Source organism: Jaculus jaculus, chromosome 13 (genome assembly GCF_020740685.1).
Source record: "Jaculus jaculus isolate mJacJac1 chromosome 13, mJacJac1.mat.Y.cur, whole genome shotgun sequence".
NCBI classification, from domain to species: domain Eukaryota; kingdom Metazoa; phylum Chordata; class Mammalia; order Rodentia; family Dipodidae; genus Jaculus; species Jaculus jaculus.
The window spans coordinates 42,708,946-42,725,606 of record NC_059114.1 but is presented as its reverse complement, the minus strand read 5'-3'; the positions used below and the strand labels follow the sequence as shown (position 1 = coordinate 42,725,606).

Sequence of the window (16,661 nt, the reverse complement as noted above, 5' to 3'; positions counted from 1 at the left end):
CTGTGTGGGTTGATAGTCCCTGGTATGGGGCTCACCCCATGACGCCCCTCATTGGGAGTCAGGTCTGCATTTGGTGACGAAGGTGAGGATGGCCATGTTCCCCACCTGATGTCTCTGTCACACCAGAGCAGCTGACACACAGTGGCTGAGTCATGGCTGAGTCAGCCTACCATCTCGGAGGTGCTGCGTGCCTCCGCCAAGATTTGTCAGCCCTCGTTAATGCGCTTGGCACTATGCTGGGGGCATGTGCATCAGCCCTTGATTCATACCCAATGCTGCAGTTGTTTTCTTTTTATACTTGGTATGCTTTGCTCCCCAATTACATCAGTGTCATATACTCATTGTAGAAAATATGGAAAATACAGAAAGCCATTCATTAAGTATAAAATCACCCACTTGCCACCCTCATGGATAATCATATAAATATTTTGGTATATAGCCTTTTAAGCTTATTTTTAAATATTTATTTATTTATTTAAGAGAGAGAGAGAAATGCCAGAGGGAGAATGCCTCCAGCCATTGCAAACAAGCTCCAAATATATGCACCACCTTGTGCATGTGGCTTACATGGGTACTGGAGAATTGAACCTGTGTCCTTAGGCTTCACTGGCAAGTGCCTTAACCACTAAACCATCTCTCCAGCCCTCAAACTTATTTTTTAAATACATTTTTTTCTCTACAGACAGACCACCAATCTCAATAAAGATTGGCATGAGGCAGAGCTTTGAAATACTTTAGAATTTCTCTTCATCAATGTGGAAAATGCAAAGAGTCTTAGGTATAACCACTAAGATCATATGTTGGGTGAATTTGAGTATTGACCAGTGCTTGCCTGGAGCCTAGAGGAAAATGAACTTGGAGAATTCTCCTGCAATGTTTTTCTTTAAATATTTTTTATTTATTTTTATTTATCTGAGAGAAAAAGAAGCAGATAGACTGAGAGAGAAAATGGGCACACCAGGGCCTCCAGCCACTGCAAACAAATCCCAGACACATGAACCACTTTGTGCACTTGGCTTACTTGAGTACTAAGGAATCAAATCTGGGTTCCTTAGGCTTTGCAGACAAGCACCTTAACTGCTAAGTCACCTGTCCAGCCCAATATATATTTTTTAATTTAATTTAATTTAATTTAATTTATTTGAGAAAGAGAGAGAGAAAGGCACAGATGGAGAATGGGTGCTCAGGGCCTCCAGCCACTGCTAATGAACTCCAGACGCATCTGCCCCCTTGTGCATCTGGCTTACATGGGTCCTGGGGAGTTGAATCTGGGTCCTTTGTCTTTGCAGGCAAACACCTTAATGGCTAAGCCATCTCTCTAGCCATATGTGTGTGTGTGTGTGTGTGTGTGTGTGTGTGTGTGTGTGTGTGTGTGCAAATATATATATATATTTGGTTTTTCAAGGTAGGGTCTTGCTCTAGTCCAGGCTGACCTAGAATTCACTATGTAGTCTCAGAGTAGCCTTGAACTCATGGCAGTCCTCCTACCTCTGCCTCCTGAGTGCTGGGATTAAAGGCATGCACCAGCATGCCCAGCTTCCAATATTTTTTTTTAATTAATTAATTTATTTATTTGAGAGCGACAGACACAGAGAGAAAGACAGGTAGAGGGAGAGAGAGAGAGAATGGGCGTGCCAGGGCTTCCAGCCTCTGCAAACGAACTCCAGACGTGTGCGCCCCCTTGTGCATCTGGCTAACGTGGGACCTGGGAAACCAAGCCTCGAACCGGGGTCCTTAGGCTTCACAGGCAAGCGCTTAACCACTAAGCCATCTCTCCAGCCCCCAATATTTTTATATAAGTAAAAAAGTTTAGAATTGGGCTGGGGAGATAGTTTAGTGGTTATGTTGCTTGCTTGCAAAACCTAAAGACCCATGTTTGACTATCCAGATCCCACGTAAGCCAGACACACAGGTGACCCAAACACACAAGGTGGCATATGCACACAAGGCGGCACATGCATCTGGAGTTTGATTGCAGTTGGTGGAGGCCATGGTGAATCAATTCTTTCAAACTCCCATTTTTTTTTCTCTCTCTCTTGTTCTCTCCCTCTCTGTTTACAAAAACAAGATTAGAATAAACATGAAAATTGATATTAGGGCTGGAGAGATGGCTTAGTGGTTAAGCGCTTGCCTGTGAAGCCTAAGGACCCCAGTTTGAGGCTTGATTTCCCAGGACCCACGTTAGCCCGATGCACAAGGGGGCACATGCGTCTGGAGTTTGTTTGCAGTGGCTGGAGGCCCTGGCACGCCCATTCTCTCTCTATCTGTCTTTCTCTCTGTGTCCATTTCTCTTAAATAAATGAATAAAAATAAAAAAATTTTAATTGGCAGTAAAAGAAAAGCCACAATACTGTGGAGTATCTCCTTAAACACAGTGAGGGTAAGGACTTGCAAGCTGATGGTTCATCTTGTTGCCACCACTGACACTGCCTCCTAGGTACCGGTCACTGGTGGGCACGTTTGGTATGTTGGCTTACTGGACCCTCTAGGCTCTACCATGTGAGGGAGACATTGCCCATTACTATCGCACTATAGACAGGGTTCAGATGGGCAATTAACTTGCCAAAGTGGTAGAGGCAAAACATTCAGTATGTCTGAGGTGGAATGATTGACCCATTGATTTTATTACCATTTAGAAGAATGCCCTTGGAATCTACTCCTGTGCAGTAGTCACTGCCTAGCTGCACCCCCCTGCCCCCACCCCGGCCCAGCATTCCAGTTGCTGGTATTTTAGCTACTGCATATGAGCGGTCACACGGTACTCTGAGAAGTCCCTCTCCTGCCCCCTAGTGGGCAGTGGGAAAACTGAACTGTGTTGGCATACCCAGCTTCCTGTGCCCATCTTACTAGTCAACTTTGTGCCAGTGAAGGCAAACCCCAAACTGAACTAGTTTTTTTAAATATATTTGAGAGAGAGCAAGGTAGTGAAAGAGGCAGACACACCGGGTGTGTGTGTGTGGTGGGGGGGAGAATGGACACGCCAGGGCCTCCAGCCACTGCAAACGAACTCTAGACGCATCTGGAGTCTGTTACCTTGTGTATCTGGCTTACGTGGGTCATGGGGAACTGAACCAAGGTCCTTTGGCTTTGCAGGCAAACACCTTAACTGCTAACCCATCCCTGCAGCCCTGAATTAGTTCTTATGTGTGTGTGTGTGTGTGTGGCTGTGTATGTATGGTGTTCGTGTATATATGTGTCTGTGGAGACCAGAGGGTAGGCTGTGCACTGTTTTACGACGCAGGGTCTCTCGCTGGCCTGGAGCCCACCAAGCACTGTGGACTGGCTAGCCAGTAAGCTCCAGGGATCGTCCTGGCTCCACCTTCTGCCTCCCGCTCTGAGCTTGCATTTTTATGTGGGTTCTAGGGATGAGCTCAATTCCTCATGCTTCTGAGGTACTGAGGGACCCAGCCACTGAGCCACCTCCCGGTACCCCTTCTCCTAGCCGCCCTTTTGTTAGGCATCTTCTTGAAAGACAAAGGGGTTTAGATTGGGTTCAAAATCACAGGCAAGCCTTTTCTGAGACGTTAGGATACATAAAGGGACCGCTGAAGTGCCGAAATAATTGGAAGCTTCTGCGCTCTCTGGTTAAAACTTGCTAGCAGATGTCCTGAGGAGGGCCAGATCAGATCACCTCTGTTTCTGTCCCTTTCTCATGAACACAAGGCCTGCTGATCCAGGCCCATGACAGTGCTGACTCTGAGAAGGATGGAGCAGGAGCAGAGCAGGGCTGAGGCTACCGCAGAGACGAGGGCGTTGCCCGTGCTCTATCCACGCGCATCCCTCTCAGCACCTTCCACTGCAGGCGCCTCCTGATCAGTGGTGAACTAAGCTACTGGGTTTTTAAACTTTTACGTGATCTTCCCAGAATAAAAGGGGCTCTCTTCAATAATGGATTTGTGCATATGAACCACTACAATTTTTATGATTAAAGAAACAACACTGAGGCAAAGTTATGCTGGCTCTTGCCTTTGAGCTCCGCACTAGGGAGGCAGAGGTAGGAGCATCTCTGTGAGTTTGAGGCTAACCTGGGACTACAGAGTGAGTTCCAGGTCAGCCTGGGTTAGAGTGAAACCCTCCCTCAAAAAAAAAAAAAAAAAAAAAAAAACCACTAAAAGATACATGCAACAGATGCTAAAAATAACATTTTGGAATGAATGAATAAAATAAGATCAAGTATTCTGAAATGATTACCTGACAACTTACCAAAGCATCAATCAATGTTTCCTCTCTGTATGATAATACACCTGAGTATTTTGAGAGACTGCCACATGACTCTTATGTTTGTGCCTAAAATAAGCAGAGGTAGGGGGTGGGAATCCTACTGGAAACAATAACAAACAGAGACTAATTGATGGGCCTTTGTTTGCATCACTTTGTGTAACAAGATTTCTGGAAACCTCAAGTCCTGGCCATGTTAGTTTTGTACTTACTGAGCCGTATAAGAGCCCGTCAGTGTCCATAGCCAAGTACTGGCCGGTCTCGGTACCCTTTATATACACCTCGCCCGCGCTTTCCGCACTCAGCTGCAGCTGGACTGGAATGAGAATAACACAAGCACGAGTAAATAAACATACGCTTTTGCCAGCAGGCCCCTCTGTCAGAACAGTGGCCGCGGAAAATTCTGCCCATTCGTTTTGTAGCATCCAAGGATAAGCTTCCAGTGAATCAAAAACAGTGGTTCCTTTTCCTTTGTGCTCAGAGAAAGCTGTCCATGGAAAATTCGTTCCCCAGGGGAGAGAAGGGCTGGCCTAGCCATGGTCTGCCCTGCTCACACCTGCCTAGTACCTCAGTCCTCTCCCTTTGCCACTGCTGGACAATAATCACAGGAGGAAAGTAGCATTCCTCTCCTGGTTCTGGTACCCCAGCAGTCTTGGGGTACTGTAGAGCGGACAGTGGCAGCTGCTGTAGCTGTGTTCTTTGGGGCCCTTTGTATAGCCTTCACCTTGAGGGCATGGGAAAGACTTGCTGACAGACTGTTACTGCTTTAAAATTTGACGTAAGGCTGGAGAGATGGCTTGGTGATTAAGGAGCTTGCCTGTGAAGCGTAGGGACCCGTGCTCACCTCTCCAGGTCCCAGTAAGTCAGACACACGGTGACACAGGCACACAAGGTTGCACTTGTGCACGGGGGCGCACGCATCTGGAGCTCAACTGCAGTGGCTGAAGGCCCGGGTGCACCAACTCGCTCCTCTCTCTCTCACTCTGTCTTTCTCTCTTGATCTCTCACATTAAAAAAAAAATAGGTCAGTCTGCTGAGCTTGCCTCAAAAAAATGAAATAAAATCTTATGTCGTAGGGGCTCAGGAAGTGGCTTAGTTGATAAATGTTTGCCTGAGTTCAGGTCCCTAGCACCCATGGAAATGCTAGGCTTCATGGTATATACCTGTAACCCCAGCACCTTGGAGGTAGTGACAAGAGGATCCCTGGAGGCTTTCAGCTAGCTTGTCTAGCTAAGTTGGTGAGCTCCAGGTTCAGGGAGACATCCTGTCTTACAGAATAAGGTGGACAGCAACCGAGGAAGACTCCTGATATCAACCTCTGGCCTCCATATATAAACACACATATGAACATGCATGTATACCACACACACACGCAAAAATAAAATAAATAAAATTTGAGATTGTTTTTTCCCAGTTGGAAGACAGTTCCAGGACTGATAGTCACTGATGAGATGCAGGGAACTCACCCACAATGAAGCTCAGTGAACCTCTCAACCCTCAGGGCACCCCATCTGCAGTTCCTGTGGAGGAAAGTGCCCAGCCTCTGCTCAGTGGGGCAAAGCCATTACCCACTGACCTGGAAATGCAGTGACAAGACCAGTGGTTTTCCACTGGGGGCCATTTTTCCCTACAGGGGACATTTGTCAGTATTTAGGGACAGTTTGTATTGTCACAACTGGAAGGAATGGAGAATACTTCTGGCAGTAAAGGCTACAAAAAAATATCAAAATACCAACACAGAGACACAGCCCCTACATCAATGATATCTTGGCCCAAAGAATCCTAAGATCCAGGCTGAAACACCCAGAGACGAGGGCCAGGCCATGAGCCACATGAGCCACCTCCCGTTGTGCCCTGACTGATATGCCTATGGTGTCTCAGTTAGTGCTGGACACATACTCAAAGGCCAACCACCCGCCCCACACACACTGATAATTGTTGCTAATGCACCAGAGTACCTCTGAAGTGATGGGTTTTGATGGTTCATATTTGGGACCTGGAATGAATTCTAGATTCTTATTTGGACAATGTATTTGGTCACCAGACTGCCATGAAAATCATTACAGCTAGGAGTGAGACTAAGACCTGGACCCAGTGACTACCCACTAATCAGGGCTGGGGTTTGGTCGGGGTTAGACTTGCTAGACTTCTCTAGGAGGTCAGCTAACCAGAAGCTGGGGACAGGGAGACTGGAACAGAGGACTTTAGGTGGCAGGTTGAGACCCCTCATGGCCTCTCCTTTGTTATCTTTTTTTTTTTTGTTTGTTTGTTTTTTTTTGTTTTTTTGAGGCAGGGTCTCACTCTGGTCCAGGCTGACCTGGAATTAACTCTGTAGTCTCAGGATGGCCTTGAACTCATGGCGATCCTCCTACCTCTGCCTCCCAAGTGCTGGGATTAAAGGCGTGTGCCACCACGCCCGGCTCCTTTGTTATCATTTTTAATTTCTTTTTTTTAAAGCTTTTTGAAAACATTTTTTAAAGTTTATTTTCAAGAAAGGAATGAGGGAGAGAGAGAGAGAGAGAGTGGGCATGCCAGGGCCTCCTACCATTGCCAAGGAACTCCGCATGCATGTGCCACTTTCAAACCTGGGTCCTTAGGCTTAGCAGGCAAGCACCTTAAATGCCAAGTGATCTCTCCAGCCCTCATTTTCAATTTCTTTGAATAGGAAATCCATGTGACATGTTTTAAGCTGGGAAACACTAGCAGAGGAGACTGTGCAAAGTCCTCACTACCCATCCCGTCGTCCCACAGCATGAGCAGCTAAGACTCTAGCCCTTCCTCCCTCGCATAACCTCCCCAGAGGAGGAGATAGAAGCAGATAGGAAGCTGCTCGCAGAGGCGGCGCCTGTGCGCCCCGCTGGGGGAAGCACATGAACGTGTTTCCAAACACTTGCACCCATCTCTACAATAGTAACATGCGGTTCAGACAGCTCGATGCCTTGCTATTGTTGTTTATTTATTTTTTTTAAAGAATTTCACTTATTTTTGCCAGTTGAATTGTGTTCCATTATATATGTCCCCAATTGTCTGACTACTTCCTTACAGATGTGCTGGTATTTTCTCTCTTCCTTTTGTGTTCTCCATCCTCTGATTCATCCCAAGGGTGAGACATCCTTACGTCACCCCTATAAGATGCACCTCTCCATCCTCGGAAGTCTGCTGCAGGGACTCCGGACTTCCCGGAACTTCCTGTGGTCGGTGGACTTCACTGAGTTCACAGAAAGGGAGCTGGAAACCACCGACCCATGTTCCCACTTCGGTAAGTCTCCAGTCATGCCACGTGCTTGCCCTGCGCTCTACCTAAGACCTTCAACACAGCAAGCGCTTTCTTACCTAAGGATCCCTGCACGTGCTGAGCCCCCGGCCTGGCGCCCTTTTCCTCCGTCTATTCAGGGGGTTGGGTCTCCTCCTGGAGGCCTCAGCTTCCCCTCGAGCAGCCTTTCCCCGGGCGGGACCCTCTGACAGTGGGTCCTTCCACCATGCCGCCAGCCCGCTAGCACCTCCCAGTCCCAAAGCCATTCTCTTTCCCGGCCACTTGCTTGTTTTGTTCATGATGTGCAACGTGGAGTTACAATGATCTTCTTACTTGGAGGTTTATTCATTGTCTTCTTCCTTCCCAGGAAGCAGAGGAGGGGAAGGGAAGGGATTTTGTCTGTCCCATGCCCCTTTGGGTCTCCAGCACTTCCCTCTGCAGTGTTCAGTTGATATCTGTTTAATGATGTTAGCCTAACGCAGACAGAGGTGACTCTCCCAGGCCATCCTCAATACTGTGCTCTCTGAATTGGGTATCTATCTAGCATGTTCTATAGAGTTAAGTGAGAAGGGATCAAGGTAGAATCATAAGGTTTGAAGCCAGGATCTGCCTCCAACTAGTGGGGTGGCCTTGGCCAGGCTCCTTAACTTGTCTTGGTCATAATTCCCTTTTTGGCACAATGGCAGATGTCTTGAGTTCCATCTCTCTCAAGTTCTTTCCAGATCTAATAGTCTACAAAGCAAGTCGATGCTGAGGCAAGCTTCACCATGGATGGATCTTGAAAATGCCACAGTCACAGAGGACCACATGTTTTATCATTCCATTTGAATGAGAGATCTAGCCACCATTCAACGAAAGGACTTGTTGTTTTGAGGCAGGGTCTCACTCTGAAGTCCAGGATGGCCTTGAACTCATGAAGATCCTCCTCAACCTCCCAAGTGTTAGGACTAAAAGTAGATGCAAGCACACCTGGCTTGAAAGGAAAATTTTCATAAAGCATTTCGTTGCATTTCCTAGTTCATTACTATTCTGTCCGCTTAGCTAGTTCCCATTTGTCTTGCCGTGGAGCTGTAAGGCCTGCCATCGTGCCTGTGGAGAGCTCACTGCAGAGAACAAGAGCCAAGGGCTGCCGAGCACATGACTTCGGCCCTGAGCCCTGAGCCCCAACACCAGCCTTGGTATGCTAGTGAGAGTTCGTCTCTAGAGTTTCCTCTGTAAATATTATTTCTCCAGGATGTCCAAGTTTCATAGCTCATTTTCACTAGATTTCTTTCTGGCTAAGTTTCCTACGCATCCATCCTTCTGTGAGCAGGGCTGACAGGAAGGAGCAACACCCAGCCTGCGCTGCTAGCGTCACGGGCTGGGGGTCCAGCGCTCAACTGCGGCTTCGTGCAAGTTCTCCAGACTGGCACCCTTTCGGAGCTACCACGGAGGAAGAGCAAGGAGGCGGCGTGAGGACGAGGCCTCGGAGAGAGGGGCAGCCCTCCACCAGCAGCGGCTGCTTCAGGGTGAGGGAGAGCTGTCACTGCGCACGCGCGCCTCTGCCGTGCGCTGGGACCCGTGCGCTGGGACCCGTGCGCTGGGACCCGAGCGCAGCGCCAGGCGCGGTCCCCACCACCGGGCTTACACACAATTAGGAGACGCACACGTGAGCCTACCGGTGCTTAAGGAGCATGATAATACAGACCTTGCTTGTTTTTGTGGGAAAAGCAGATCAAAGTACAGAAAGTACAATTAAAAAGTCATTCTAAGCTGGGCGTGGTGGCGCACGCCTTTAATCCCAGCACTCGGGAGGCAGAGGTAGGAGGATCACTGTGAGTTCGAGGCTACCCTGAGACTACATAGTGAATTCCAGGTCAGCCTGAGCTAGACTGAGACCCTACCTCGAAAAAAAAAAAAAAAAAGTCATTCTAATTTTCCTCTTCCCCCTCCTCCATGCCTCCCTCTCTCCTTTATCCACTTCTTCTCTTCCTTATTCCCTCTGTCTCTCCCTCTCCCTGACTACCTACTCTTCCCTATTTTCAGGTAAAATAGAAAGTAATGTGTAGAAAACACATTGTGGAAGAAAATGGTATAAGAAGCAATCAATAGATGCATAGTAAAATAGAAAACTGCACCAAGTCTGTCCATGGGTGCCCTGGGGAGGACACAAGGCCGGCCCAGGACTGGGGGTGGGGAAAGGGAATATACCTGTCACCCTCATGCTGTACTCTATAAAATCAAGCAAGTGGCCCCAGCTAGGCGGCAGGGCTGCTGGTGTTCACTGACCTTCAGTCTGTAGCTAGTGTGTGTGTTTATGTTTTACTACAAACATATTTGTGAGCTATTATGAATGTTACATCAAAAAGATTCACCATCTCCTTTTGAAACTCCATTGCCAGTCCATGGGCAAACACTCAGAGTCTCTCAATACTCCCATTCTTGCTCCTGGTGACCTGCAAGATGATCTGTGACTCTGTTCAGCCTTGACTCCAGGTAGCTTCTATGCCTGAGCACAGGGATACAAACCAGGTGGGTACTGGGGGACCATGAGTAATGGGGAGACAGGATAGGATGGAGGGCAACAAAAGCCTCACTGTCTCCATTTCCATTTCAGGGTACTCTGCCAGGTTGAGTACCCAGAACAGGAGGTGGCGTGGCTCTAGCAGGAAAGGGAGAAACTGCTGTCTGTGAGAGGAAGGAAAGCAGCCCAGGTATCCCTAGGATGAAAGAGAAAGTTCTTATTGAAAAGTGAGGTGAGTCTACTAGCAATGCACTTATCTCACTTACCCCCACAACTCCAGTTGTGAAATGGGGATAGCAAACTTTGATTTAACAGCATGAAAAGCAAGTTTCTAAAAGGTGAAAAGGTGCTCCGGTAGTCAATAGAAATTTCCTAAAGAAATTCAGATGGACAGAGCCTTGCCAAAACAGACTTGAAGGGAACTGACTGGAAGAATTTGTTTATGGATATTTTTTTTTACAAGATCTCACGTGGCAACCCAGGCTGACCTAGAACTTGGGGTGATCCTCCTGTCTCACTCTCCCACATACTACAATGACCAGGCATGATCCACCATCTCCACCAGGATTGGGAGACCCTATGTGTCCTCATTAGAATCCAGAGGTGTGCCCCTCATGTCTTTTTTTCTTTTTCTTTTTTTTTTTTTTTTTTTGAGGTAGGGTCTCACTCTAGCTCAGGCTGACCTGAAATTCACTCTGTAGTCTCAGGGTGGCCTCGAACTTATGGTGATCCTCCCACCTCTGCCTCCCGAGTGCTGGGATTAAAGGCATGCACCACTATGCCTGGCTTCATGTCTTATTTTTATCAAAAATAAATGTCACCCTGAAATGTGCAAGGTCTCCTTTTGGCTTGTGCTCCTACCTTGTCCTCTGTTCACTATTTATCATCCACGGAGCTCTGCGTGCTTAGGGCCCTGCCCGAAGGGGGTCCCTGAGCTCTCGGGGGGCTCTCCCAGCACTGACCCGGGAATTCCTGCCTTGGTCTAAGAACAGTATGTCTGCCTATCTGTTTTCTGTGGCCAGAGGCTTCCATGAGCTCATGGTGGTAGCTGGTTCATGGTAAGGCATGTAATCCCTTACTTTCCAAGAGCAGAAAGAAGGAGACAGAATTATAAACCGGCCAGTGCCAAGAGCAATGAGTTATGGGTCCCTATACCCCATTTTGAGCTAGCATCTCCCTGTCCTGCCCTAGGAATTTTTACAGCTAAGGTGACAGCTGGTGCCCTGGGTCAGGAAAGCCAGCGAGGAAGACCTGCTTGGGTGGCATAGCCTGCCCTTGATGCCTGCTGCCTAGGAGAGGCCAGAGAGATTACGTGCCCAGTTTATTCTGGGTTAGAGACTTCCCGTCCTTGGCTGTGTTTACCCAAAGTGAGGTCAGCCTCATTCAGAACTCAGCCAGGTCGTTTTATGTCAGTGGCATTTATAATTAAAGTGTAGCCACAAGCCAGGCTCCGCAAAACATTAAAGACAGAGAAGGGGAAAAAATGGATTTGAGGGGGGGAAAATTCCAGTGGTTTGGAGTGTGTGTGTGTATGTGTGTGTGTGTGTGTGTGTGTCATATACATAGGAAGAATTCCTAAAACTTGAGAGAGTCTCTTTTCTTTTAATACCTAAAAAAGGTATCTGGACAATTTGATCTAATCCAGAGATTGAGCGAGATATATATATTCATATTTATATTATGAAGTTTCCCTAGAAGAATCCCTTTTTTTAATCAAGGAGTCTGAGTGGGGAGGTGAGGCTTGGAGGCGACCACATAACAGAGGCTGAAGCACCCTAGGGGGGGTCTTAGCCCGCCTCTCCCTCTGGCCCTGGCAGCAGGGCCCAGCAGTGCCCCCCATGGTCATTTGGAAAACTGTCCTGTCTTTGAGCCCAGTCTGATGGGGAACAAAGCATCTTGACCATTAATTGTGGAGCCACATCAGACCAGACAGCAGCAGTCTGATCTCTTCCAAACAGGCGTGAAGGGATTTCACTGAGGAGCAGTCTGCCCTGAATCCAGGGCTGTGACGTAGTATCCTTTTGACCAGAAACTCCCCTGATGCCTCCAGGATGTGGCTGGATTTATAAATATTTGATTGGCACACACTCTGCTCAAGAACATTTCCATCTGTGTGGTAAGCAGTGCCGGGAATCCTCCACACACAGACACTTACCTGCTGGGGAGAATATCGTGCCTCCTCCGTGGCTGTTCCAGCTGTTAATCCCATGGGAGAGTGAAACCAGCCTCCCTTTACTGTAGACAGCAAGCTGCAGGAGGAGCAGACAGTGTGGAGCCCCTCCTTGCCTTTGCCTCAATGGCTTGCTCTGCCAGGGAAGTTAGACTGGCAGGGCGAGCTGGCTTGGTCCTAGGTATGTGGTGACCCTGTGCCAGTTCTCAGAAGCTACAACAAAAGTCACCCACAGTTCTCTCAGCAAGTGTAACATTCATTTACCGATGTGAAACGTCCGACGGTCATTGAGGAAGGCCCAGGAAGCTTAGAGAAGAGGAGGTATGCCTCACCGTATGCTAGATATACTTACAAACAACCGTCCTTTCCTGGGAGAGTGGATACCACTGTCATTCTGGTTTGCCAAGTGAGGAAACTCAGAAGGAGGGAGAATCGAGGACAAGTAATTGTCCTAAAGTGACTCACAACTAGTGAATGGTGGGGGAGGCACTTGTAGCTACTCTTGCCCATCTGACCCACAAGACAGGCTAAGTGATGCCAACATACTTAGTTTGTGGGGAGAAACTACTGGAAAGGTATCGATGTCAGGGTGGTGGTGGGATCCCCAGGGAAAGAACCTTAGTGTTAAAGCAAAAGGGGTCCTCTGGCCAGGCTGGTCTGGTGAGGAACTGGACCTGTTGACTTCTGGGTTTTCAGAGTGATGATGAACAGTGACCTCATGGGGAGTTAAGTGGAAATCACCATATCTACAGTGCCTGGAACAGATCAGTGCTTGATAGGTCTTTATTGAACATATTATTGGGTTTCAATTTTATTTGCCACCAACACATCTCAGTCACTCATCAGATTAACGCTTACTGGGTACTGTTCCAAGTGACGGGCAATGTGTTGGGCACAAAAATTGAAATGTCCTTTGCCTCAGAGAAGGCCAGCACAGAAGTGAGGCACTGAGGAGAGCCACGTGGCTCTGGAGGTGCTCCTCACATGTGCTGGCTTCAGAAGAGAAACACTGCTGGGCGTGGTGGCGCACATCTTTACTCCCAGCACTCGGGAGGCAGAGGTAGGAGGAGCACTGTGAGTTCGAGGCCACCCTGAGACTACATAGTGAATTCCAGTGCTGCCTGAGTCAGAGTGAGACCCTACCTCAAAAAACAAAAAGACAGAAGAGAAACACTGACGTCCCTGTGCCTGTGTCTCCCTCCCACAGCGACACGTCTACTCAGCTCTCAGGGCCCAGCACCGTACTGCATCCCCAGGACTCCAGACTCAATAGCATCTGTAGTCTGGTTGTACCTGGAGCTGGTAATATGAAGTGTAACCAGTGTTCACAGCCTGTATGGTCAGTTGTGTATAGCTGTGACCTGAGGCATGGGGAAGAGACAAGCCAAGCCATTCTCTCTATGGGAAAGCAACAGGATGTCCAGCATATGGCATCCACTGGAGCTCACTACCACAATAAGGTACTTGGAAACTTTCTCTTCTAGGGGCAAGAAGACAAATTTTCCCAAACTTCCCATTTTGCCTGTAGCAGGTCAATTAGTTAAAGACAAAGATAAGGAATTCCTTGTGAAAGGAATTCTTTTTGCCTTGCAGAACTCTAAGGCACACAATTCTACCTCTAGGCTCTGTGGCTTATTTAAATATATGGTTGGGGGCTGGAGAGGTGGCTTAGTGATTAAGGCGTTTGCCTGCAAAGTCTAAGGACCTAGGTTTCATTCTCTAGGACCCACATAAGCCAGATGCAAAAGGTGGTTCGTGTATCTGGAGTTTGTTTGCAGTGGCTGGAGGCCCTGGCATGCCCATTCTCTCTCTTTATCTTCCAATAAGCAAATAAACCAAATATAAATATATGACTGGCTCCTAAGAATGCTCTTCTTGGATCGCAGAGGTGGCTTCGCAGGTAAGGGCACTTACTAGACAAGCATGCGGACCTGATTTTGATCCTCATCACCCATGAAAACAGCCTGGCATTGCTGCGTCCTTCTGAAGCCTCAGCTTTGATGGGCAGAGGACTGCCGAGGCTTCTAGATCAGCTGTCTGACAAAATGGAGGTTCACTGAAAGATTCTGTCTCAAAATAAGACGGAGGAGCAATATGGCCTCCACACCTAGGCATGTGCATACGCCACACATACTGCACACACTGGAAAAAGAATGCACTCCCTGAAGGACGATTTAGAGTGGGCCTGTGCCACCACAGCTTCTAGTCATCCTCAGGCCAATGACCCTTCCCTTGGCAGGCTGTGTGTGCAGATGGATTCGTTATCCAGGGGCTGCCACCACGGCTAAGGGTTCAAGACTGAGAGGCTGCTTCCAAAACCCAAGGTTCAGAAGAGCTACGCAGTACCACGACTGGGCAGAAGAGGGCAACAGATCCACACTGAGCGCGTCCCAGCTCTGGAGGCCCTCCTACTGGCAGGATCTTTCTAAATGGTTTTGAGCCTTGTGAGGGACACAGAGAAACCCTGTCATTCCCATTCTACAGGTGAGGAAACTGACTCTTGGTGAAATGAAAAGACTTTTCCCTAAATTGGCCTCTGCAGACATTGAATTTTGGAAAAATCATTGTCTGGGCAACTTGAAGCCTCTTTCTCAGAGCACTTCATGCATAATGAAGAGAATGGATGCTCATTGTACTTAGAAAGTGACAAGCAGGCAGGATGTGGTGGCGCACACCTTTAATCCCAGCACTTGGGAGGCTGAGGTAGGAGGATCGCTGTGAATTCAAAGCCAGCCTAGGGCTACAAAGTGAGTTTGAGGTCAGCCTGGGTTAGAGTGAGACCCTGTCTCTAAAAAAAAAAAAAAAAAAACTACCCACCCCTCAAAAAAAAAGTGATGGAACAGAATGAGCTCCCACTTTCCAAGACCCTACACCCAGGACCCCAATTGACGAGAGGGCACAGATTCTCCATTCTGGCATTGTGGAGTACAAGGATGGATTTCTGCCCATCAACTCTAATTTCTGTCCCCCTGACCCTTGTCCTTAGTGTCAGAGTACGCAAGTAATAGGCTCACATAACCAGTCTGGATGCTGGTAGAGAAGTTCTGGCTCAAAACCTGGATCCATACCCTGGCCCTTCCTGGGTGAAGAGAGGAGGCTAGGGAGGTTCCTTGACATCTCGGAGCTCTGCATGAAGGAGGGAGAATCGATTATGGTACCAACAACACCAACAAGCATGGACAGCCTGAACCAGGCAGGCACTGCGCCAAGAACACGCACTATGTTATCTCACTAAACTCTCCTAAGAAACCCGTGATGCAAGTATTATTATTGTTTTATATAACGGGAAAAGAGAGCCAAAAAGATCACATAACTTTCCCAAGTTCACTTGGCAAACACCCCAGCATCCCTTGGCTGCCCACATCCTTAACACACACACTGTACTGTGCTGCACTCAGTGGGCTTCTGACAGCTTAGGCCAAGTGACCAAGTCCTCAGTAGCTGTCACAAGTTGTCCCAGTATTATGCACCCAGACAATCTGCACTGTTAGTGATGGAATGACCAGAGTGAAGGCACATGGCATTTGTCCAAAAACCTCGATAATTGTAGCCTCTTGTTAACCTGGAATTCAAGGTTTCCCCAAAAGGCAAACTTAACCTTAAGAAACAGGTCACCAAGATCATTTTAACTCTTGGATCCTGGGGACTCAAGCAGTCCCAACTGGTTCAGAAAAGTGATAAGGCATTTAAACATTTAAAACTCAAGAGAAATGAGAGCTTGTTTTCCAGGACTGTGGGGGAAGATTTGTAAATTGTGTGCTGTGGCTGACACAATGGGCAAAAATCTAAATCAACTAAATGCAGTAATTCTTGCTGTTTTTAATTTGCTTTTAATTTTAGAATAAGTCTCTCTCGACTTATTCTTGTACCTGTTTCAGGGAGTAGAAAGCATACAAGATGCCCACTGGAAGACAAACTGTCCAAACCGAGTCCCCACACCCGAACCCTGCAACTGCAAGCCCTGCCCCCAGACATTCTGCTCACCGCCAGGTCTGAGTGATAGGTGGGAAGTGGGGACAATGTCACCTGGCCGTAAGTGCGCATTGCTCCGCTCATTCTGTCCCTTCAGCATGTTTGACTACTGGGGTTGCCCCTCCTGTAAGCAGAGACTAGATCTCTGACTTTGGGATTTCCTGCAACATCCCATGCTTTACTGGTACTCAGATTATCTCTGACACAGCAGTAGGGAGCATACATTTCATATCAAACACACACTCCACACCAGAGGGATTCTTTTCTCTAAGTCACACTCTGGCAATGTGGTCCCAGAGCCCGGCTGCTGGGAAAGCCCAGCAGAGCATCAGCTTCTGGCCCTGTGGCTCCCTCTGCCTCCCCCGGGGGGTCTGGAGAACGACTTTACGCCTCCTCCTTACCGAGGCCACATCTGCGAGATGTGCATCAGGAAAGCTGCATAATTTACGATGTGTTAGAGCTCGGTTAAGGGCTGGGATTCACAAATCAAGCCCAGCGGAAGCATCACCTGGAGACTCTTGAAACTGAGCCCACATCTTTGTGCA

The 16,661-nt window shown here is 48.0% G+C and overlaps 1 protein-coding gene and 1 long non-coding RNA gene across 5 annotated transcripts in view; one reads left to right on the top strand and one right to left on the bottom strand.

The window, feature by feature from the left end:
• The window catches only part of LOC123454228, a 228,561-nt gene extending 219,588 nt beyond the window's left edge, over nt 1-8,973 (top strand). The window contains exons 4-5 of the long non-coding RNA XR_006633226.1: nt 7,321-7,477; nt 8,184-8,973. This is a non-coding gene — a long non-coding RNA (uncharacterized LOC123454228). The remainder of the gene's footprint in view (nt 1-7,320; nt 7,478-8,183) is intronic.
• The window catches only part of Fgf1 (fibroblast growth factor 1), a 96,911-nt gene that overhangs the window by 6,956 nt on the left and 73,294 nt on the right, over nt 1-16,661 (bottom strand). For all 4 annotated transcript variants that reach the window (XM_045132996.1, XM_045132999.1, XM_045132997.1 and 1 more), the window contains one exon: nt 4,431-4,534. In XM_045132996.1, coding sequence (XP_044988931.1) covers nt 4,431-4,534 — 104 coding nt within the window. The remainder of the gene's footprint in view (nt 1-4,430; nt 4,535-16,661) is intronic.